We start from the raw sequence: 23,640 nt of genomic DNA, 5'->3' as shown, positions 1-23,640 counted from the left end.
GGGCAGATGCACAGCTGGGCAAGCACGGGATGCTGGAGTGGCCAGTGTGGGATGCTGGAGTGGCCAGTGTGGGATGCTGGAGTGGCTAGTGCGGGATGCTGGACTGGCCATGGGATGCTGGAGTGGCCGGTGCGGGATCTGGAGTGGCCCATAGGATGCTGGAGTGGCCAGTGTGGGATGCTGGAGTGGCTAGTGCGGGATGCTGGACTGGCCATGGGATGCTGGGGTGGCCGGTGTGGGTTGTGGAGTGGCCATGGGATGCTGGAGTGGCCAGTGTGGGTTGTGGAGTGGCCAGCGTGGGATGCTGGAGTGGCTAGTGCAGGATCTGGAGTGGCCAGTGTGGGATGCTGGAGTGGCTGGTGCGGGATCTGGAGTGTCCGTGGTATGCTGGAGTGTCCATGAGAGTGGCCAGCATGGGTGGTGGAGTGGCCAGCATGGGTTGTGGAGTGGCCAGCATGGGTTGTGGAGTGGCCGGTGTGGGATTCTGGAGTAGCCGGTGTGGGATCTGGAGTGTCCATGGGATGCTGGAGTGGCCCATAGGATGCTGGAGTGGCTGATGTGGGATCTGGAGTGGCCAGCATGGGTTGTGGAGCAGCCAGCATGGGATGCTGGAGTGGCCAGCATGGGTTGTGGAGTGGCCCATAGGATGCTGGAGTGGCTGATGTGGGATCTGGAGTGGCCAGCATGGGTTGTGGAGTGGCCGATGTGGGATCTGGAGTGGCCAATGTGGGATGCTGGAGTGGCCAGCATGGGTTGTGGAGCAGCCAGCATGGGATGCTGGAGTGGCTAGTGCAGGATCTGGAGTGGCCATAGGATGCTGGAGTGGCCAGTGTGGGTTGTGGAGTGGCTAATGTGGGATGCTGGAGTGGCCATGGGATGCTGGCTGTGGGAAGCCCAGGTCTGTTCAGCCCTGGCTCTGTTGCCCCCCCGTCTCCCTGGGGTGCAGCAGCACGTGGAGATCTTCTGTCTGACAGGGCTCAGCCTCCATCCACCCAGCCCAGATGAAAACAAGTGAAAACAAAATAAATCAAAGCCCGGATTGTTGAGGCAATTCCTCTGTCTGCTCCAGCACAGCCCTTGATGTTGGAGTCCTTCAGGGAGAATGAAAAATAATGGGAAAAGATCAAAGGGGAAGAGAAAAGAGGGGGAATGACTCTTGTGAAGCAGCCCCCCCGGCCTCGTGGAAAGTGCCTTTTTGCTGCTTTGGATGTCACCTCGGCCAGGAGGGGGGGACCCTGGTCCCCCATGGGGCTGGCCAGGATGTGGCTATCTCCTGCCCTCCATCCCAAACCCTCTCCTCGGCCACCAACCACCTGCTGTATTTTAAGAGCACATCTCAGCCCTGATCCCCTGGGCTGGTTCCTCATCCATCACCCCCTAAAAAGTGCTGCCCTGAGGTCTCTGGGCAACTCATCTGCTCCCATTTCTGCTCATCCCACCATGTTCCTGACCACGTGCCGGCCGGCTGCCTCTGCAGCTCCTGGATTTGGAAAAGGATTTATCCTGCAGATTGCTCCCCTCTTGATTTTAATTGTGAAGCTGGAATTGCTGGGTGTAGATAACGTGTGCCCAGCTCTGTCTGCTGAGGGCTCTGGGAGGAGTTTGCTGCTCTCGGGGACAGCAAGTGCTGCTGGGGCTGGGGAAGGTGAGCCGGGATTTTGAAGGATTGGTTCATAATCCCATCAGCTTCCAGAAATACATCTGCTGCTTTGCTCCCTTGAAGCTCTTCAAATGCTTGTTACTGCTGCCATGCTGGCAGCAGGAGCCTGGGTAGGTCGCATGGTCCACCCGTTTCCTGATTTGCTCTGAATTTGCCTCAAAAGATCTCCTTGGAGCAGGTCTCCTCTTGCTGGGTCTCGCTGGGCAGGTGGGATGCTCTGAGGCCTATCGTGGGGAAAAATAGGTTCAAAAGCGTTGGTTTGAGATCCTTAAAGTTTTGAACTAACTTCTGGTCAAAAGAAAAGAAAAAAGAGTCCTCTTATGCAAAATGGTTGCCCAAGGGACAAATCTGTCAACCTTTCTGGAGTCAGCCAGCCTTTAATATGATAAGTAACTTGCAAAGCTGAGAAAATCCTTCCAGCTGCTGTCAGCAGAGGCGGGGGGGCAGGGGGGGCAGCCCCTCGTAGAGCACACTGTGGGTGCCTAGAGAGAGGGATGCAGGAGTTGTCCCTGAAGGAGGAGGGACTGCAGGAGGAGGCGGGTGGACTTGAAGGAGGAAAAAGCTTTTCTCTTCATTTCATGATGCCACCCAGACGGGCAGTGTGGTGACGCCACGCCTCTGCCCAGCAGCCATCTCAAAGGGTGGAAACCAGCTTTGGATGGGGGTTGATACGGAGCTGCTTTGCATCCTCCTCCTCAGCCAAGTGTCCAAGTGCTGCTGGGGGGTCAAAGCCCCCTCCCTGCCCCCTGGCAGGGCTTTGCCCAGCCTAACTCTTCACCCAAAGGGCTTTCCAGGCTGTTGTCCTGTTGCTTCAATAGGTCCCCATTAGGGATGCGAGGGAAGGGCTGATCCAGCAGTCTTGGGGGGGATGGAAGGAAACTGGGGTGCACTGGTGGAGCATCCCCACCCGCCTCCCCATTCCACGCTACGAGCAGCAGCCCTTTATTGTTTCATTTTGTTTTGATTTTGATTTTGGGGAGCGAGCAGGGCAGTTTGCCGGAGGGGCCGAGCCTGCAGCGGGGTCCCCCAGAGCTGGCTCTGCCTGATCCCTTCGTGCTCCCCTGTGTCCCCCCAATTCCCCAGTTGGCAGGAAGCAGTTCATGAGGTTCGAGTCTGCCAGCGATGCCGCCGAGGTGCTGGGCTGTGACCTGGAGGAGCTCACCACCGCCGTCTTCAAACACCACCTGAAGCAGATCCTGGTGCAGGTCACGGCACGAGGCAGCCGGCTGCCCCCGGCGGAGGAGAGCCCGGCAGGTACCGGGATGCTGCATCCCTTTTCCCTTCATTTATGGGGGATGGGGAAGTGCTGGGCTCCATGCTGCTCTGGAATTTTCAGGCAGTGAGGTCCATTTAAAGAAATTTAAATATATTCCTATTAATTTAATTATTAACCGCTGTGTTACGTAGCTACCTTACAGCCTGTCACTCCTTAGGGACACCTGAAAATCAGGAAAATTCAGATAATGCACTTGGCAGGTAGAGGATGTGGGTTAAATGCTGTAAGAACTCTCCTAGGAAAAGGGGGGAGCCTCCCCCAGCCCCAAAAGCAGGAGGGCAGCAGGGTGGGCATCCTTCCCCCGTGCCCACAGATGAAGCCGCGCTGGTGTTGTGCTGTGTGGACCCCTGTCCTGCGAGGAGACCTGGGCACATGGCAGGACGTTGTGCTCCTGCTGCTGCTGAGCCACTTTAAACCTCAAATTAATAAATGGCTGTAATTGAGAGAGGCAGATCCAGCACGCATGGGGCAGGGGCTGTGAGATATCGCCCGGCTTTAAGGTCAGCCTTTCCACACCCGACTCTTCCTCAGCAGCAGAATTACAAGTTATTCTGATAAAAGCAAGAACTTGCAGAACTGGCCTTTTAACATGGCGATAGTTTTATTTCTTAAATACATGTTAGGCAGGTGGCACTAGAGGAGCTGAAGGGGGTGGATTTACACTGCTGGTGTCACCGGAGCGATGGCAGGCAGATGCTGGGGGGGAGCAGGGGGATCCCCTGCTGCTGGCTCAGCTCTGGGTGGGCTGGAAATAAATGATGTGGCCCGACTCTTCCTCGGCAGCAGAATTACAATTATTCTGATAAAAGCAAGAACTTGCAGAACTGGCCTTTTAACATGGCGATAGTTTTATTTCTTAAATATACGTTAGGCAGGAGGCACTAGAGGAGCTGAAGGGGGTGGATTTACACTGCTGGTGTCACCGGAGCGATGGCAGGCAGAGGCTGGGGGGGAGCAAGGGGATCCCCTGCTGCTGGCTTGGCTTGGGGTGGGCTGAGCTCAGCTGGAAATAAATGATGTGTCTTTGCCTGCTCTTCTGTCTGCCAGGACCAAAGATGACGGGTGTGGAGTGTGTGGAGGGGATGGGTTCGGGTCTCTACGAAGAGCTCTTTGCTGCCGTCGTCTCGCTCATCAACAGGTAGGAAGGGCTGGGGGTGTCTGCTGGTGTCACCGGAGCGATGGCAGGCAGAGGCTGGGGGGGAGCAAGGGGATCCCCTGCTGCTGGCTTGGCTTGGGGTGGGCTGAGCTCAGCTGGAAATAAATGATGTGTCTTTGCCTGCTCTTCTGTCTGCCAGGACCAAAGATGACGGGTGTGGAGTGTGTGGAGGGGATGGGTTCGGGTCTCTACGAAGAGCTCTTTGCCGCTGTCGTCTCGCTCATCAACAGGTAGGAAGGGCTGGGGGTGTCTGGGGGTGATGGCTCCTTCTCCTGGGGCTGCTGGAGAGGAGCCTTTGCTGGGGGCTCTCTGGAGAGGGGCATGGAGCAGGCAACTGCTCAGAGAGAAAAGAGTGATATGGGAATCTCCATCTGGGAGAACATGCTGACTGTTGGGACCTTCTCTGGGCTGTTGGCCCTGTGTGAGCCGGCACCGAGGACAAAGTGCCTCCAGGTGATGGATGGAGCAGCACGTGTCACAGAATCACTGAACCAGAAGGGCTGGAAGAACCTTTGAAGATCATCTCCTCCAACCCCCTGCCAAAGCAGGGTGTCACCCAGAGCAGGTTGGACAGGAACGTGTTCAAGTGGGGTTCGAATATCTCTGGAGGAGACTCCACACCCTCCCTGGGCAACCTCTTCCAGGGCTCTGCCACCCTCACAGGAAAGAAGGTTTTCCTCATGTTGAGATTGAAATTCCTGTGCTCCAGCTTGTGCCCGTTGCCCCTTGTCCTGTCCCTGGCCACCACGGAGAAGAGTCTCACCATCCTCTCACCACCCACCCTTTAGATATCGCTCAGCATCGATGAGGTCCCCTCTCAGCCTTCTCCTCTCCGGCTGAACAGCCCCAGGTCTCAGCCTTTCCTCAGCAGAGAGATGCTCCAGGCCCTTGATCATCTTTGTAGCTTCCACTGGTCTCTCTCCAGCAGTTCCCTGTCCCTCCTGTCGGTGTGGGCAGCCTGGCACGGAGACCTGGCATCACTGGCACTGCTTCTGCTGCAGCCGAGGGATGTGCTGCCGCTGGCAAAGCCCGAGCAGCGCCGAGAGGAGCAGCCTGGCTGCTGATTAATAATAGATGTGACTTTGCAGGCTGAAATCAAGGTTAGCGGCACGGGCAGAGCAATAAATCACTCGGGGAATCCCATGGCGAGCCCTGCACATGCGTGGGAGGAGGCGCTTCGTGGTAAAAGCTCGATTGCAGGAGAGGATGGAGGTGTCAAGAGTGGTCCAGCACTGGAGGAGCTGCATCCGCGTCCTCCTGCCGCTTATTTCCATCTCAAGAGCCAGGATGGGAAGCACATCCTCTGCAGCCCGTTGCAACTTTTCCTTCTGGAGGAGTAAATCCAAGATGATCTGCTCAGATAAATGGAATAATTTAACACCGGGGTGAGGATCAGGCCCCCAAAGTGCTCCATTTTCACAGTTTGTTGAAGTCAGCATCCTCATAGAAGCTGGTGCCCAAAATACTCCGCGTTGCTGCCGCAGGTTTATTTTAACCTGCGGTTATTTAACCTGCAGAATATTTTTATTGTCATTCCTAGCAACCGCGCTCTGAGGGGAAATTGCTGATGGCACTCAAAGGGCTGCCAGAAGAGCAAAATGTTGCTGATTCTCCTGAATAAAAAACATTAGCTTGGGATGTGTCCTGAGCCCCCTCTTCCCTTTAACCGAGGGGAAATTGCTGATGGCACTCAAAGGGCTGCCAGAAGAGCAAAATGTTGCTGATTCTCCTGAATAAAAAACATTAGCTTGGGATGTGTCCTGAGCCCCCTCTTCCCTTTAAAGGTAGCTTTGTTTTGGCTGGTTTAATTTTCCCCACCAGCCCACCAAAGGCTATTCAACCATTGCAACAACCATCCAGGAGAAGAGGTGTGTTTCTGTGCAGCTGTGAAAATGCCCTTTCCCTCAGCTGGTCGATGGCAAATGTGAATCTTTTCAGCTCTGGCTGCAGGGGGGTGCTGGGCTGAAATCCTGCAAGCGATTCAGAAAAATACTTGTGTCTTCTCTTCGTTCAACCTGGTGCTTTCACGGAGGTGCTGGCATCCTCGGTGCCTTGCTACGGAGGAGAAATGCATCTCCTTTAACCTCACCGAGGTGGTGGTGGGTGGCTGGGGATGGGGCATCGCTGCAGCTTGTGAAGCACCACAGACACGGTGGCTTTTTTAGAAATGGATGTGCAAAACAACCTCAGAGACTCCTCAGGGTCAGCCTCCCCCACTGTCCTGATCTGAAACACTGGGAATGGCTGCACGCAGCATTTGGAGAAGTAAACAACGTCTGTGTTTCTCCTGAGGACCCTCGTGGTGCCAGCTTCTCACGTCACGTGTGGTACGGGCTGTGGTTCTGGGTAGAGATTTCACCACGAGCTGAACATCAGCAGAAGGAACAACATTCCCCTGTGGAAACGCCGCAGACAGCACAGTGCAGGACACTCATGTTGTCCTCGGTGTTGGCATCACGTGCCAGCTTAGCCACTTCTCAAATCAACCAGTCCATCAAACTCAGCACGTTTGGATGAAGACGTAGTGCTTTAAATAACTGGAGTGCCAGGATGAGGCCAAGTGTGGGAAGGGTGACACCTCATCCTGTCCCACCATTAAGTGTTCCTTAGGCCAGGTCAGGAGCAGCCCGTGCCACGTGTCTCCATCCAGGCTAGCAGGAGATGCTTGAGCAGGTCAAAGAAGAGATTCAGATTAGATATCAGAAAGAAATTTTTTACTATGAGGGTGGTGAGACACTGGAACAGGTTGCCCAGGGAAGTTGTGGATGCCCCATCCCTGGAAGGGTTCAAGGCCAGGCTGGATGTGGCCTTGAGCAACCTGTTCTAGTGGGAGGTGTCCCTGCCCATGGCAGGGGGGTTGGAACTAGATGATCTTTGAGGTCCCTTCCACCCCTAACCATTCTATGATTCTATAAGAGGCTGGTGAAGCATAAGGGAGAAGCAAACAAGCCATGCCAGGAGGTGTGGGTGCTCCCTGACCGGAGATACTGGGAGAGGGGGAGGTGGGAAGCACTGGGCTGGTCACTGGTGGGATGGTGGCCATCTCGGGATGTGCAGAGCTGAGGCACGTCCACGGGTAAAACCCTGTGGTGTGTGGGACTCTTTCCCCAGGTCTTTCTCCTCCCAGCACCTCTCCATGGCCTCCATCGCGGTGGTGGACACGCCGGGCTTTCACAACCCACGGCACCAGCGGGCCGAGCGAGCGGCGACGTTTGAGGAGCTCTGCCACAACTACGTGCACGAGAGGCTGCAGGCCCTTTTCTACGAGAAAACCTTTGTTTCAGAAATGGAGAGGTACAGAGAGGTGAGACGTGAGGGCTGGGAGCAGCTTCCCAGCACCTGGGGATGGGGCTGCATTTGACCCAGCGGGTCCCTGTGCCCTGCCGTGCTGGGACTGGTGGCACCTCAGCAGCTTTAATGGGAGGGGTGTTGCAGAAATGAGGGGTCTGTACAGAGCAGTAGCCTTGAGCTGGGTCTCTCATCTCCTCACTGCCCCCACTGATGGATCCTCTTGGGTATTTCTGACGTGCCAGAGGTGCCAGAGCATCTCTTTGGGTAGGCTTCTTCCAGCTCAGGAGGCTTCAAGCCCTTCTCTTGGCACAGCTGAGCTTTTCCTCAGGTGGTGAATAATGGAGAATAGAAAGGAAAATGATAAATTATTGCAGAAATAAGCTGCTGATAAATCTGCAAGCGGAGATGAACTTATTAGGCTTGCAGAAGTTTCTTTAATACCTCCAGCCTTGGGAAAATGGTTGAATTCCCAGGGCTTAACATTCATACATCGCTTGCGCCAAGTAAGTATCTACATTCTCTTTGCTGGTGATGAATATGCAGTTACTGACCGAGCTTGAAATGGCAAGGGGGGCTCAGCAGGCTCACCCTGCCTTGGCTTTGCTGCTGGCTGAGGACAGCTGCCCTGGTGCAAGCCATTTCCCTGTTGAGCCATGGGGCACGGCGACCGTGACCTGGTGACTCCCAGAGCGGGGTCACTCATGGGGGTGACGGTGGCACGTGCCCTTGGTAAGGAAGAAACTGGGGTTGGGCTGGTGCTTTATCCCCCCCCTGCAATGCTCGGGCTGCAAACCTGAATCCCTGAGCAGGATCTCACCGTGTTTCCATGGAGAGACATTAAAGCTCTGGCTCTTGCTGAACATCCCTGGTTCACACGTGAGCAAGAGCAAGCCGTGCTCACTCTGCCCCTCCTGGGGGGGTCCCTGCACCCCGGGGTGTATGGGGGGTGTCAGGAGTAGGGGCTGGAGCCGTGGGTGGTGGGTGAGCCCTGAAGTTGAGAAAGGGGGATGATGCCTGTGAGCTGTAAATTAAATAATTGATTGTTTTCTTGGTGCTTTCTGATTAAGTCTTCAGTTATTGTGGTATCCTCGATCCATGCAGCTTGTCTGACATCCACAGAGGAATGGCCCACACCATCCTCCTCCCCCTCCGTGCAAACACATCTCCTCTTGGCTTTCAGATGCCAGACCGTGACTGAAGCAAGCTTTTAAATGATGTTTTCCAGGAAAATGTTGAGGTGTCTTTTGATCTTCCAGAGCGCTCGCCACTGGCCACGCTGTCCATCATCGACCTGAGCTCCTCACAGGTAACTCTCATAGAATCATAGAGTGGTTTGGGTTGGAAGGGACCTTAAAGATCATCCAGTTCCAATGCCCTGCTGGCAGCAGTGACACCTCCCACCAGACCAGGTTGTTGTCCCCGTGGCCACGGTGGGAGGTGGTTGCTCTGGCCGTGCTTGAAGCCTCCTTGTGCTCAGAGGAGTGAGGATTTCAGAGTGAGACCTCGCAGTGTTTGGCACAGAGCAGTCCAGAGCTGCTGCAAGGGAGGGCACAGCCTCAACCACCACCTTTTTGGCTTTATAAAATACAAGCACCTTTCCTGGCCAAGCCCTGTCCCCCAGGTATCCCTCCCAGGCTGGCTGCAGAGCTGGGATGACTTGGCCCTCCGGGTGGTGGTCTCGTGGGTGATGTCCAGAGCTGGGTCAGGCCAGGAGGGTTTCCAGACCCTGGTCTGGGGCTGGGGACATGGTTGAGCAGAGGTGAACAGCCCTCCTGCTCCTTCCCCGTCACCAAGGGCCATCTCCCCTTCGGCAGCCGCAGGTGCTGCCCGGTAGCCCGGGGGCCGATCGCCGGGGGCTGCTGTGGATCCTGGACGAGGAGGTGCTGATCCCAGGCTCCGGGGACGGCGCTGCCTTCGACCGCCTGTGCTCCTACTTCGCCACAAAGGAACAGGAGGGTGAGTCCTGGTCAGCTCGGCTGCCCATCCTTTGGCACTGCCATTTGGCTTTGGAAACTTAAGAAACCATGCAACAAATGAAATATCATAGAATCATAGAATGGTTGGAGTTGGAAGGGGCTTTAAAGCCCATCCAGTTCCACCTCTCTCTCCCACCAGCCCAGGTTGCTTCAAGCCCCATCCAGCCTGGCCCCGAACCCCTCCAGGGATGGGGCAGCCACAGCTTCTCTGGGCAACCTAGGCCAGTGTCCCACCACCCTCACAGCAAAGAAGTTCTTTCTGGTATCTAATCTAAATCTCCCCTCTTCCAATTTAAAACCATCACCCTTTGTCCTGTCACTACACTCCCTGACAAAGAGTCCCTCCCCATCTCTCCTGTAGCTCCCTTCAGATACTGGAAGGGATCTCGCTGGGTTTTTCTCCGTGGGTGACTCTGGGGTGCCGTCGCAGGGGATGGCCACATGCGGAGGTGCGAGCAGGCGCTGCACTTTGAGATCTCCCACCAGCTGGGCACGGACCCCGTGCGCTACGACCTGACGGGCTGGGTCAGCAAAGCCAAGCTCAACCTCTCGGCACAAAACGCCATCCAGGTGCTGGAGCGGTCCAAGGTGTAAGTAGGAGGCGGGTACCACGTCATCCCCGTGCCCGTGGCAGAGGTTTGGCATGGCTCCCACCCTGAGCTGGGGCTGGAGGTTGCAAACCTACCCTAGCTCCAAGGGGTGGTTTGTGGTGGGGAAGGTGGAGGGTTGTGGGCATCCCGATAGGGAAGAGAGGACCTGGCCAAGGTCAGCCAGGGTGGGCAATGGCCTTGGCACTGGCCGTGAGGGGTCCCTGCCTGTCCCTTCACCTCCTGCCCAATGCACGGGGGGTTGCGGGGGTCCCAGCACCCCTTTTTTTCCAGCTGGGTGCCCCATGGCAGCACCAATGCTGCATTTGGGATGCTGGGCACTGCATCCCTGTTGGAGGGGCCTGAGAAGCAGAGGGTTCCCCAGCACCACCGTGATCCCACCACCCCGTCTTGTCTCTGGCCCCCACAGAGATGCTGTGAAGGAGCTGGTGTGGCCGCGCTGGCGGGCGCCGCTGCCCTGCCGGGCCGTGGCGGGGCTGGAGGGCCGCTCCCAGGCCGTCCTGCACCGCAACGCCTGCATCAGGAAGACCTTCGCCAGCAGCTTCGCCGCCGTGAAGAAGAGGTCGGTGTGTGCTCAGCTCAAACTGCAGGCGGTGAGTGTGGGCACCAGGACCCTTGGGGCTGTGTGTCGGGGTGTTTGCAGGATCCTGACCCCCACTCTGAGACTCCTCCTTAGTGGGGAGCCCCCAACCCCCCAGCAGATACCTTCCTCTGGGGTCACCAGTGTGGCTCTGTGTCCCACAGGGCTGTTGGCCAGGGATGCTGCTCTGGCTGCAGGTGGCCACGGGCTGCCCCAGTGCCGCTGTGGCTCAGGGAGAGCATCTCAGGCAAACAAATCGTAAAGCAGATTACACACACACCTTGCTGTGCCACCACTTAATCCTCTTAAGCACTCAGAGGAGCAGACCAGCCCTCCGTGCAGGGCACATGCCAAGCTCCTGCTGATCTCAGCCATAGTTTGGTGCCTAAACTCTCTCGAGGAGATGAGGCTCAGTCTGTGGGCTCCCTGGCCAGCCCCCTCTGTGGTCCTGGCAAACCCCTGCCCAGCCACCCTCAACCCAGGTAACTTTTTGTAGCCCATCAACCTAAAACATGGGACGTTAAGGAGGAAGGGTCCCACTCAACATCTAAGACCTGCTCTCTGGGCTCACCGCTCCGACCAACACTGTTGTTCCTATCATCCACTTGAGCTTTGAGGGTTCTGGGGGTGACTTCTCTACCTGCCCAGACCCCCGTTGGAGGGTGCGTGGGGAACATTTCCCACTGCTTCACCCTCTTCCATCCCCACTGACCTCTGCTTGCCTGGCAGGATGCGCTCATGAACCTGCTCCGACGGTCCCAGCTGCACTTTGTCCACTGTCTCCTCCCGGGAACGGGGCCAGAGGGGCCAGTCCCTCGTCCCCCCACACCCCCTGATGCAGCCCCGAGGCTGGACGTGCCAACCCTGCGAGCCCAGCTGGAGGGGACCCAGCTCCTGGATGCCCTGCGCCTCCACCGCATCGGTATGCCTGGTCCTCCATCGCTGTCGGGTGGCTCAGCCCTTCCACACTTTGCTCATCATCTTCTTCTCACCACCCCCACTTCAGAAAGCCCCCCGAGTTTTTATCACTGCTTTTTTGTGGGGGTTCCCAGTCCTTTTCCTGCCCACAGCTTGGGCACGGTGGGTGGAGCTGCGGTGGGGTTCCCCTTTGCTCCTCTTGGAGCTGCCCACAGCTTGGGCACGGTGGCTGGAGCTGTGGTGGGGTTCTCCTTTGCTCCTCATGGAGCATCCAGGCTGTACCTGCACTGATCGTGGTCACAGCCCATACCAGGGGGAGAGGGACCCGTGCAGGAGGTCCAGGGGTGTCTCTCCCATCAACACAAGGCACTGGGATGGCATCTGGCCACCTCAAGTGTATCTCTGCCACTTCTCTGCTCCCTTCACCCTGCCCTTGCTGCAGGGGTTTCTCCTCTGGTCCCCACCACCCGTGACACCTTTTGCTGTGTTCAGGATCTGCCACCCCCTGCAGCAGCCCCCACCGCTCGCTGGTTCCCTCCCCAGCGTTTTTGGTGGGAGCCCCATGCCCCTGGGCTGGTGTGACCCCCAGCTATGTCTGTCTGTCTGTCTGTCTGTCTCCAGGGTATGCGGATCGCCTCCTCCTGACCCAGTTCCGACGGCGCTTCCAGATCCTCGCTCCGGACGTCATGAAGAAGCACACCTCTGCCTACGAGGTGCCGGATGAGAGCAAGGTGTGTCCTGGGGTGGTGTGGGGAGCACGAGCTGAGACACCCCACGTGGGACTCTGCCGGTGCCGGAGCTCTTCCAGCCCTCCCCAAGGCAGTCAGGGCTTTCTTGGCAGTGAGGAGCAATTCCTGGAGTTCCCTGTGCTCCTTGGGAGCATCTCTGTCTTCTCTCCCAGCAAGTTGGGTCACACCAGCATCTCCCTGCCCTGGGACAGGAGCTGCTTCCCAGTCCCTTCCTCACTCAGGTGTTGCTGATATTATTCCTTTGATGGCTGTGGGGTGAATGCCCACAGGTCTACAGGCTGCCCAACTCTGGTATCTCCCAACAACTCTGGGTGATGCTCCTTTGCTCTGCAGGACCCACCATGGGTGGGAGAGCACATCTGGACGGCTGTTGAGGTGCTTTAGCTGCAGGGGTGTCAGTGCAGGTCTGGGGGTTTCCTAAATGCCAGGCTGTCCTCAGGAATTAGGGATGAAGGAGAAAAAAAAGCCACGTCCAGGAAAGCTCAGGGCAGGTGACCAGCATTCGCAGTGCTGCTGAGAAATGGCAACTGGGTTTGGGAGTCCGGGCTCTGGGCAGTCGGAGATCCTTGGCCATCATCAGGAGTGATCTGGTGGTGGGACTGCATCCTGCATGGCTTCATCCCTGGCCATGATCAGGAGTGATGTGGTGGTGGGACTGCATCCTGTGTGGGTGCATCCCTGGCCACGATCAGGTGTGATCTGGTGGTGGGACCGCGTCCTGCATGGCTTCATCCCTGGCCTTGATCTAGAGTGATGTGGTGGTGGGACTGCATCCTGCGTGGGTGCATCCCTGGCCATGATCAGGTGTGATCTGGTGGTGGGACTGCATCCTGCATGGCTTCATCCCTGCCCATGATCAGGTGTGATCTGGAGGTGGGACTGCATCCTGCATGGCTTCATCCCTGGCCATGATCAGGTGTGATCTGGTGGTGGAACTGCATCCTGCGTGGGTGCAGCCCCCTGCAGCGCTGGGTTGCAGGGGGTGGCTTTGCATCCTGGTCCCCTTCACCCTTCCCATGGAGGGACGTGGGTCCTCCAGCCTCCTGGCAGAGCAGCCGAGCTCAGCTCTTCATCCTGGAGTTTCTCCCCCTGAGGACTGTTTTTCGCAAAGGCAGTAAACATGCCTGGCGTGGGCTGCGTTTGCCAACGTTATTGCCCTGTGGAGAGAACTTAGAGAAATCAGCCTGGAAATGAAGCCTGTTATTGCTTCTTTTTAATACTCGGGAGGAAATGGCTTCGAAAAACCCTGCTTGCTCAGCCCTCCAGTGCTCTCGCTGTGTGCCTGGTAGGTCCCGTTTTGCGGGACGAGGCACAAACTGTGGGACTGGAGGGGTGTGTGGAGGGAAGGACGGAAGGATCTGTGCATGGAAGTGCCCCATCCTTCATCCCAGCTCCCCCAAAAAACAGCTGGCTGAGGACAGGCCAGGCAGCATTCCCAGGGACCCAACAGAGCAGGGAGCACCTTGAGGTTCCCCAGGGACTGGGCATCACCTGCCTTCAGGCACTTGCAGCAGCTCAGGGTGGCTCCTCGCCTTGTCCTGTGAAGCCTGAAAGTCAAAAGAGCTCAGGAAGGAAGGTGGAGATTCACCAGTTTTACTTGTTTCATAATAAATTTGTAACAAAAAACTGGGGAGAACTACCCTGGACCAGGGTATGAGAGAGCCCAGAAGCACCGAGAGCCGGGGAGAGCCGAGAGGAGATGAATTAAACATGGGCACGTGCTCTGTTGTGCAAACTGCCAGCCAGTGTGTGCAAATTCAGTTAAGACCTCGGGATTTAATAAGACAAGTTTGACAGTCGGGAAAGGTCAATATTGTTATTAAAAGCTGTAAGGAGGCAGAGGGGCCTCGTCAGCAGCGTGTAAGCAGGGGATTTGAGAAATCCCCTCTTCCCCGGAGCTTGTTGCCACGCAGTTTTGTCAGCTGGAGGCTGCTTCCCCGTGAGCTTTGGTGGCTCAGTTGCTGGAGCACAGGAGATCTTGACTGTAGTGAGGGTGATGGTGCAGGAATAACTGACCCCATGCTTGTACCAGCCCTGCTTTTGGGGATGGGATGGGATGGGATGGGATGGGATGGGATGGGATGGGATGGGATGGGATGGGATGGTCCCACACAGCCCTGTGCCTGGCCCCAGTTGGATGGGATGACATGGGATGGGATGGGATAGTCTCATATAGCCCTGTGCTTGGCCCCAGTCAGGATGGGATGGGTTGGGATGGTCCTGTGCTTTGTCCCAGTCAGATGGAATGGAATGGGATGGGATAGTCTCATATAGCCCTGTTCCTGACCCCAATCAGGATGGGATGGGATGGTCCTGTGCAGCCCTGTGCCTTGTCCCGATGGGATGGGATGGTCCCACACAGCCCTGTGCCTAACCCCAGTTGGATGGGATGACATGGGATGGGATGGGATAGTCTCATATAGCCCTGTGCTTGGCCCCAGTCAGGATGGGATGGGTTGGGATGGTCCTGTGCTTTGTCCCAGTCAGATGGAATGGAATGGGATGGGATAGTCTCATATAGCCCTGTTCCTGACCCCAATCAGGATGGGATGGGAAGGTCCTGTGCAGCCCTGTGCCTTGTTCCAGTGGGATGGGATGGGATGCGATGGTCCTGTGCAGCCCTGTGCCTGTCCCCAGTTGGGATGGGAAGGGATGGGAAGGGATGGGATGGGATGCTCCCATGCAGCCCTGGCCCTGGCCCCAGTCCCAGCAGGGCACGGCCACGGCGCTGGCACATCCTCACCTCCAGCACACCTTTTTGGGCACCGTGATGCTCTGTCCGGTCCCACACAGCCCTGTGCCTGTCCCCAGTGGGATGGGATGACATGGGATGGGATGCGATGATCCTGCGCAGCCCTGTGCCTGTCCCCAGTTGGGATGGGAAGGGATGGGAAGGGATGGGATGGGATGCTCCCATGCAGCCCTGGCCCTGGCCCCAGTCCCAGCAGGGCACGGCCACGGCGCTGGCACATCCTCACCTCCAGCACACCTTTTTGGGCACCGTGATGCTCTGTCCCCCCGTGCACTCACGTGCTTCATTCCCACATTGCCCTGGTGCGTGCACGGCTGCTGGTGAGGGCTGAGGGTACAGTTCTGCTGCAGCAAGGTGTTCCCAGAGCTGTGCCAAAATCCTTCTCACGTGGGGTTTGTCCTTTGTGGAGGAGAGGCACGAGGCTGCCAGAGGATGTTGTACGGAGTGAAGTATTAGCGGAGAATTTTTGTCACAGTGTCTGTCGCTGTAGGGTTTTCAAATCATCCACTCGTCCAGATAGTGATTGCTACCTTGGGGAAACGCACGGTATTTCTGGCTGTTACGTTCAGATGTCAGTCCAAACCTCAGAGTAATTGAGTTCAGGAATTCTCCTGCCGCTTGGGACTAATGTCCTGCTCACCTACCTCCCTGCAGTGATTGCTACCTTGGGGAAACGCACGGTATTTCTGGCTGTTACGTTCAGATGTCAGTCCAAACCTCAGAGTAATTGAGTTCAGGAATTCTCCTGCCTCTTGGGACTAATCTCCTGCTCACCTCCCTGCGGGGGCTCGGTCCTGTGCCCTCAGGCTCAGGGGGGATCTTGGTGCTTTCCCCTCTTTTGGCTCCATGGTGGCAAGCTGGGCAGGAGGGGAGTCTGGGGGCTTGTGGCTGAGCAGTGCAGTTGGACCCCGGCTGGATGGTGCCTGGTTGGGCTCTCACCTTCCCCAAGAGCAGCCTCCTTCCACGTCCACCCGTGCATCGGGTCCTTCTAGAGCAGGGATGGCAGCAAAAAGGGGGGAAAATCTTACATTCAGCTGCAAATCTCCACTCCCCATCCTGCTGACATCCTCTGGGGCAGAAAGCCCTTCTCACACCAAGAGTTGGGGCTGAGGCAGATGTTTTGGAGGATGCTCTCAGGCTGGGAGGGTGGGCTTTTCCATGGGGAGGAGGAAGAAAGAGCACAGCTGGATGCACCTTTCCTGGGTGCCCGTAAGCTGGATGGACCCTTACTGGGTGCACGTAAGGACCAGGAGCCTCTGCAACCCATTTCAGCAGGTTCATACCAGGGTGTGAATATTTTCTGAGCAATTCTGTGGTGTCTTCTCTCTCTGCAGGCCATAGAGGAGCTCTTCCAGGCGCTGGATCTGGAGAAGAAGAGCGTTGCCGTAGGACGCAGCCAGGTAGGACGGCTCCGGTCTCTGCCTCCCCATCGCTCTCGGTCCGTATGGGCACAGCCAGCCCCGTGCCAGGCACTGCCAGATATCCAAAACTTCCCAAAATTGGAGAGAAAACCTCTCCTCTGCCCTCCCCGCAGCACCCAGGTGGGCTGGAGAACCAAGCCTCACCAAAAATCAAAGCAGGAGGCTCCTAATTCACCTTTGAAAGTGTTACCCTGGGTAAACTGTGTACCTAATTATCGAAATCTGGCCCCTAATGGCATTTAAGTTCCTAATTACATTTGATGGGAGTAAATAGGGCTTGGGCAGCACACTGTTTTGGTGGGCTGGGGTTAACACGGCCGAGCTGGGCAGCTGCAGGTGCACGAGCTGTTGTAGCAACAACTTTTGAACTTAAAATGCCATCATCTCAAAGAAAAATTAATTTTGCGTGCGTGCTTGCCTTCAGCTCCCCGAGTCTGTAAAGAAAGAATTCATGAAACGGTTCTGTGGAGCAAAATAACTTTTCTTTTATCCTGCACAGTGCGGTTTGCAATTATCTCTTCCGTGAAACCCTTGTACTTAATCAATAGTGCGATAGCAGCCCCAGTCACATCTTGTTACAGAGGACTTGGTTTTGCCATCGCTTTGAGCATTGATTTTGTACTCGCTTCTAAAACTCGCTGGCTTGTGAAGTTAATACAGACATTAATGAGACAATCAAATAGGTGGTGGAGCAATCATAGCATTATCTCAAGAAAGTGACTTTCCTTGGAATTGTTCTTTGATTCAATTTGGCGTCTTTAAAACGCAGCTCTTTAAGCACGCCACCGGCTTCACGAGTGTAATTCAGATTTTATTAAAGCTGTATTATGCAAATGGGGCACAATATTCAGGAGCCATCGGCCCTGTATCCCGAGAGCTTCGCCTGGCAACGACCGAGAGACGCCTTGCTCTGGGTGAGATCGATGCCCGGCTAAATTCAATGGCATCAGCAAATCTGTATCGCTGATGAGGTGTTCCTGACAAGTTCAGTCAAAGAAAATGATGTGGTTAATTCTGTTTTTCCTACTGTAAACGGGCATCGTTGCTGTTCTCTGTGTGTGACCCTGGCAAACACACTGGTTCCGGCAGAGGCAGTGGGTGGGAAACAGGCAGTGCCCCGAGGGAAGAGTTTTGAGGACTTGCAGCTCAAAGTGGTGGTTGATCCCTGGGTCAAAAAGGAGGAGAGAGACAAGGGACAGAGGGCAAACGCCAGCACAAGGTGCCAGATCCCCAAGGGCACTCAGCAGCCCAGTCCCCAGGAAGTCAGTGGACCCGGGCAGCCCCATATGCTCCGTTTCAGGGATGCCCAGGAGCAGGAGATGGAGGAGTGGGTGGAAGATGCTCTCTGGGATGTGCAGCCAACCTGTTGCCAGGCTAAAGGATGGGATGGAGCTAGGACACAGCTCCCTCTTTTTGTCCCATGAGTGTCCCCAGGGAGGCTGGTGCCAGGGCCACCTCAGGTGCCTTCATGGCACCCAAAACAGGCATGTTGAGGGTTTGGCAAGGTAGGGCTGGAGTCCAACATTCCGGGCTGGTGGACTTGCTGGTCCCAGACAGTCCAAGGACCTTCAGTGTCCCACAGATCTCACAGAAGGCTGCCAGGTCTTAGCCAGAAATATGCCTTATTTACTGCAGGCAGGTTTCAGATCCCATCCTGGGGGTAAATAACCTCTGCTATTTGCTGTCAGGTTTTCCTGAAGCCAGGGGTCATCTCAAGGCTGGAGAAGCAACGCGACAAGCTGATAGCCCAGAAGATGATCCTGCTCCAGGCTGCTTGCAAGGGCTTCCTCAGCCGTCAGAAGTTCAAGAGGCTGAAGGTATCTCTCTTGTGGGTCGTGGATGCCCTGTGCCCACCAAAGCACAGGCTCAATGCCAAGTGATACAGCCCAGAGCACCCAAATGACACCTCTTTGAGCAGAGCGGGCTGCTTGTTTGAAGGGTACCCACTCTGCCCTGCCCTGTGGGCAACCATAAGGTGCCACACTGCCATCCTCTGCAGCACAGAGCTCCTCCACCACCTCATCCCTCTCCATCCCAGTGCCCCAGCCTGGTCTTTCCTGGTGGGCTCAGTCATGGCTGGGCTTGGGGCACTGCTGGCCGTGTCTCCCCACAGATCCAGCGCCTCGCCATCCGCTGCATCCAGAAGAACCTGGTGGTCTTCCAGGCGGTCAGGCACTGGTCCTGGTGGCAACTCCTGAGCCGTGTGCGGCCCTTGCTCAGCGTTAACCTCGCAGAGGAGCAGCTCCGGGCAAAAGAAGTATGTGGGATGGGATGGCATGGCATGGGATGGCATGGGATGGGATGCTTTAGGGGCTTTGTCTGGTGGGTCATTCAAACTGGAAGTCACTTCTTCCAGGGCAGAGCTGTCTTGCTGACCATCCAGAAGTCATCATCTGTTCTTAGCACAATATTTTTTCCCCCAAGTAATATGCTTTGCAGAGCTGTGGAGGGAGAAATAACTCTTCTTCCTTAGGACAGTAGCAAATGCACCACGTCCCCATAGTTGAAGCCCCACCTCAGGGCCCTGACTGCCCCACTGCCCTCCCTGAGCCCACCATAAGCTTCCTGGGGCTGGGTCTGCTGAGCTGAGCCCCTTGGGGATGGGTGCCCCACATGGCTCTGTGGGATAACAGATGATGAGCAGCCAAATGCAGCCTTGACACTGGAGACTCTGCTCTGCACTGTCACCAGAGCTGTGCCACCACCTTCCACCCGAGCTGCTGCTGGTGGTGGGGGACGTTAATGGGTGTTTGCTGACCCAGGAAAGGCACCTTTTGCTCCTCTGAACCGTTGGACACCTTCACTAAATTCTTAGTCTGTCTTCCTTGGCAACCTGCTCCTCCTCTTGCCTTAGTGATGTTTTAACAAGGTGTTTTCAGGCTGGTTCAGACAAAATAAAAGCTGCCCAAGCCTCTGTTTCTCTCCCCAAACCTCCTGGGATCCATCAGGCCCCGTCACCCGTTAACCTCTGTTTTTATCACACCTCTGCACGTCCTGCTTCTGTTCAGTGTTGGACATCAAAGCAGGACACAGCAGTTCTCTCTGTGCTTACAGTCAGGGAGCCTGAAAGGGAATCGCAGAAAACAATGTGCCTTTTGCAACTGCTCTGTGATAACCTGCCCAGGGCCCCGGGAACACTCCGTGAGCAAAATTCAGACATTTGGCTGCTCATCCCAGCCTTTTGAAGTTTGCTTCTTTCTCATAAAACGTGCTCTGTACGTACAGCAGAGCTGACAGTCCCTCCGATGAAATTCATGTCAGGAGCGGGAGTCCTGGCAATTTGCAGTGAGCAGCCTTCAAAGTTGCCGAGTAAATTTTCTTAATAAGGCAGCTATGTCTCCGCCACTTATTTTTAACAAAAAACCGAGATTCTCACAAATAAGGAGAGCTCCTGCATCCTCAGCGTGTGTGCTGTTTTGCAATCTTCCCTAGGAGGAGCTGGCGGCGCTGAGAAGGAAGCTGGAAAAATCCGAGCAGGCGTGCAGCGAGCTCAGGCAGACTGCAGAGAAGCTGGAGAGCAAGGTAGAGCCCAAAAAAAAGCCCTGCTTGGGTGGAAATCAAGCCATATCAGGATAAATATGACCAGAGAGTAAATTACAGCAGGAGAGTGATGAGCAGAGGGTTGGGTCAGGGAGGAGGACCCAGAGGGAGCTCCAACTGCAGCACCCAGGGTCAGCATCTCGGTGGGGTCCCTGCTGGGTGGGATCCTGGTGGCCAGAGCTACGGGTCCCAGCCCTGACACCCTGGGAATGGGCCATTCCCGGGGGTGGGTTGTTCCCAGGGAAAGCCTGGTGTCCCCTCCAGCAAGGGCAGACGTCACTTGGTGCTGTCACCGGCGCGGCGTACGGGGCTGAAAAGCAGCACGAAAAGTCACCCTCTCTGCTGACAAAAGGGTATAATTAGAACGGGAAATGACAGACAGATGTATGGTGTTCTCATTAGGCTCTCAGGACGGGCAGGCTCGCCGACCTCTGCCCACACCAGCCGTGGCTTAGTTGAGTGGGACGAATGCTAATAGCGAGAAGACAGCGTGCAGAAATGTCCTGCCTGTCCCCTGCCTCCAAGCATGTCCCCACCTTGCGTGGTGCTCCAGGGGTGGCAGCTCCTTGCCTGGTCGCTGGTCCTCTGCGGGGTCCCCCCATGGATGCACAGGCTCCTGTGTTTGCAGCTGGGGTTTTATTAAGCATCAGGAGGTCCCAAGTTTGCTATAAGTACCCTGGGTTCACCAGGCTCCCGGGGTGCTGAGCTGTGGTCTGGGTGTAACCCTGCAGCTCTGCTCAATGGTACCAACAGCTCCAAGGGGCAGGGACCCCCTTCTCCGTGGGAAACAGCTGAAGATGATTTAGTTTAAGCTCCGTGCTGAAAATGAAATCACGCCCACGAGGCTGGGAGAGCTGAGCGAGGGTAAAGCCTCAGACAGACCTAGAGAAATGCCAGCTCCCCAGGGAAAGAAAACCCGTGGAGAAAGAAAAACTTGGTGGACCCCCTGAAGAGCTCGTGTAGGGCACCTGGAAAATGTGAAGGTCCTTAAAATGCTGTTAAACAGAGGAAAAATAGTGTTGGAAGCCTGTGTGTTCCTGCTGGCCCTGCAGCCCCTCGCTCGGCCGGCTGAGCGGGACAAACTGTGAACACAGTGCTTGGTGGACCCCCTGAAGAGCTCGTGTAGGACAGCTGGAAAACGTGAAGGGCCTTAAAATGCTGTTAAACAGAGGAAAAAATAGCATTGGAAAATGGGATGGCCCTGCTGGCCCTGCAGCCCCTCGCTCGGCCGGCTGAGCGGGACAAACTGTGAACACAGTGCAATTAATTCTCTGGATTAATAATTCCCCCCACTCCCTTCACCCTCTTGTCATTTCAAATGAAACTTGGTGCTGGTCAGCTGGAAGGGTGCAGGAATCTCACGAGCCCTGCCCGAGCTGTGCCAGGGGTGCAGCCACAGCATCCCACAGCGATTGCTCTTTGCTGGGTGCTGCCAGTGGGAGCCTGGGTGACACTGGTGGCACTGGTCGGTGATGGTGTGCCCTTACTGCATCCCCTGAGCATGGGCAAAGGAGAGCAGTCAGGACACTGGGGTTGATGCGGAATGGCCGGGTGTCCCATGGGCGTGCAGGGTGATGCCCAGCCTGGTTCCCTGGTTTCCCCCTGCCCAGATCATTGACCTGACGACGGAGCTGTCGGATGAGCGGTACAAGGGCGACGTCGCCTGCCAGGTCTTGGATGGGGAGCGGGCAGAGAGGCTGCGGGGTGCCCGCGAGCTGCAGGAGCTGCAGGTAGGAGAGCCCTGAGCCATTGGGTCGTGCCGGTGGCGATGCCACCCTCTTGGCACAGCCTGGCTGGACCCAAAAGCCATGGAGCTGTGTAGAGCTGCTCCCTTCCCTCCTTGGGTTTCCCCAGAGCAAACACGACCAAGTGCAGAAGAAACTGGAGTCGGTAGAAAAGCAGCTGGAAGAGGCCCAGCAGCTGGTTCAGTTGCGTGAGATGAAGATAAGTGGCTCTGGAGGAGGTAGGGGTGTCTCTTTGGGGGTGATGCATGTTCTGGGCATCCAGCCTGACCTGTGGGACCAGCACAGCCATCCCAGTGGGGCTCTCGCAATGAGCAGAAGTTTGGTCCCCCTAAGCAGTGCTGCTCCCCCAGCCCCTGGCCACCCCGCTGTGGTTTTGGCACCCCGTGATTCTGCATTGCTGGCAGCGATGGCTCGGTCACACATGGCTGTGGGTCCTGCAGGAGGCTGGGGATGCAGGCAGGGATTCTGCCTCAGGGTGCTGCTGGCACTTGGTGGCACTTGGTGGCACTGCCTGGCACTCCTGGCAGCTCTGTTTGAGGCATTTGTTGGAATGATGAGGAGGCTGCTTGGACACAAGTGGGATGGGATGGGATGGGATGGGATGGGATGGGATGGGATGGTCCTGCACAGCTCTGTGCCTGGCTCCAGCTGGGAAGGGATGAGAATGGATGGGATGGGACAGGATGGTCCTGCACAGCCCTGTGCCTGGCTCCGGATGGGATGGGATGGGATGGGACGGGATGGTCCTGCCCAGCCCTGTGCCTGGCTCCAGCTGGGATGGGATGGGATGGGATGGGACGGGATGGTCCTGCCCAGCCCTGTGCCTGGCTCCAGCTGGGATGGGATGGGATGGGATGGGACGGGATGTTCCTGCCCAGCCCTGTGCCTGGCTCCAGCTGGGATGGGATGGGATGGGATGGGATGGGATGGTCCTGCCCAGCCCTGTGCCTGGCTCCAGCTGGGATGGGATGGGACGGGACGGGATGGGACGGGATGGTCCTGCCCAGCCCTGTGCCTGGCTCCAGCTGGGATGGGATGGGATAGAATGGGATGGGGTGGGATGGGATGGGATGATCCTGCACAGCCCTGTGCCTGGCTCCAGCTGGGATGGGATGGGATAGAATGGGATAGAATGGGATGGGGTAGGATGGGATGATCCTGCAGAACCCTGTGCCTGGCCCCAGTTGGGATGGGACGGGATGGGATGGGATGAGATGAGCATGCATGCTTTGCCTGAGGTGGGGGTACACGTGCTATGTACCCCGGGGCAGCTCTGGGTGCACAAAGCAGAGCTGTGCCCTACGAGCTCGGTGCTGGGGTTCATGCCATACGGGAGCTGGGGTGCCGTTGTGCATTTGCCCATCTGACCTGGGCCCGAGCACCCCCCCAGTGCCTCCGGGTCTCTCCCCGTGGCAGAGGAGGAGTGGCAGGTGCGCTTCGACTGCGCGCAGACGGAGATCGCCTTCCTGCGGAAGCGGCTGCTGCAGCTGGAGGAGCGGCTGGAGTCCGAGCTGGGCGCCAGGACCGGGCTGGAGCAAAAGGCAAGAACTGCTGGACCCGGGCACAGGAGGGGACAGGGACCCCCCCAGGGTCACACCAAGGAGGGGGGCTGCTGCTGGAGCCACTTGTCCTCTCCTCGCTCCTGGGACAGGCAAAAGGCTGAGACTCGGAAATGCAGCCCCTTGCAGCTGGTGCTCTCGTTGACCAGGGGAGAACAGCTGCTTTTTGCTGGTTTGAGAATACCCCAAAACTTCCTACAAGCTTAAAAAGTCACTTTTGCAGCAGAACAGGACAAAATTCAACCCTGGTCAAGCATGGGTGGAAGGCTGTGGGATGGGGACAGGCTCCGTGGTGGGTCTGGGTGTTGATCCGGCTTTTGGGTACTGGATGGGATTGTCCTCGTATCATCTGTCCCACAAAGAGCTGCTGCTGCAGAGGGCTGGAAGTTCCTGAGCTTTACCATGAGGA

The 23,640-nt window shown here is 56.6% G+C and overlaps 1 protein-coding gene across 3 annotated transcripts in view; it reads left to right on the top strand.

Moving 5' to 3' along the window:
• The window catches only part of MYO18B (myosin XVIIIB), an 86,168-nt gene that overhangs the window by 17,436 nt on the left and 45,092 nt on the right, over positions 1-23,640 (top strand). For all 3 annotated transcript variants that reach the window (XM_014944833.1, XM_014944835.1, XM_014944836.1), the window contains 16 exons: positions 2,744-2,914; positions 3,984-4,074; positions 7,204-7,396; positions 8,609-8,689; positions 9,198-9,339; positions 9,790-9,949; positions 10,377-10,560; positions 11,277-11,469; positions 12,087-12,196; positions 16,301-16,366; positions 18,076-18,204; positions 18,501-18,644; positions 19,820-19,909; positions 21,538-21,657; positions 21,782-21,890; positions 23,089-23,213. In XM_014944833.1, coding sequence (XP_014800319.1) covers positions 2,744-2,914; positions 3,984-4,074; positions 7,204-7,396; positions 8,609-8,689; positions 9,198-9,339; positions 9,790-9,949; positions 10,377-10,560; positions 11,277-11,469; positions 12,087-12,196; positions 16,301-16,366; positions 18,076-18,204; positions 18,501-18,644; positions 19,820-19,909; positions 21,538-21,657; positions 21,782-21,890; positions 23,089-23,213 — 2,108 coding nt within the window. The remainder of the gene's footprint in view (positions 1-2,743; positions 2,915-3,983; positions 4,075-7,203; positions 7,397-8,608; positions 8,690-9,197; positions 9,340-9,789; positions 9,950-10,376; positions 10,561-11,276; positions 11,470-12,086; positions 12,197-16,300; positions 16,367-18,075; positions 18,205-18,500; positions 18,645-19,819; positions 19,910-21,537; positions 21,658-21,781; positions 21,891-23,088; positions 23,214-23,640) is intronic.

The sequence above is a fragment of the Calidris pugnax genome, unplaced genomic scaffold (genome assembly GCF_001431845.1).
Source record: "Calidris pugnax isolate Ruff unplaced genomic scaffold, ASM143184v1 scaffold139, whole genome shotgun sequence".
Lineage (NCBI taxonomy): Eukaryota > Metazoa > Chordata > Aves > Charadriiformes > Scolopacidae > Calidris > Calidris pugnax.
Note: the sequence above shows the minus strand (reverse complement) of the source record. Positions and strands in the feature narration are given on the sequence as shown.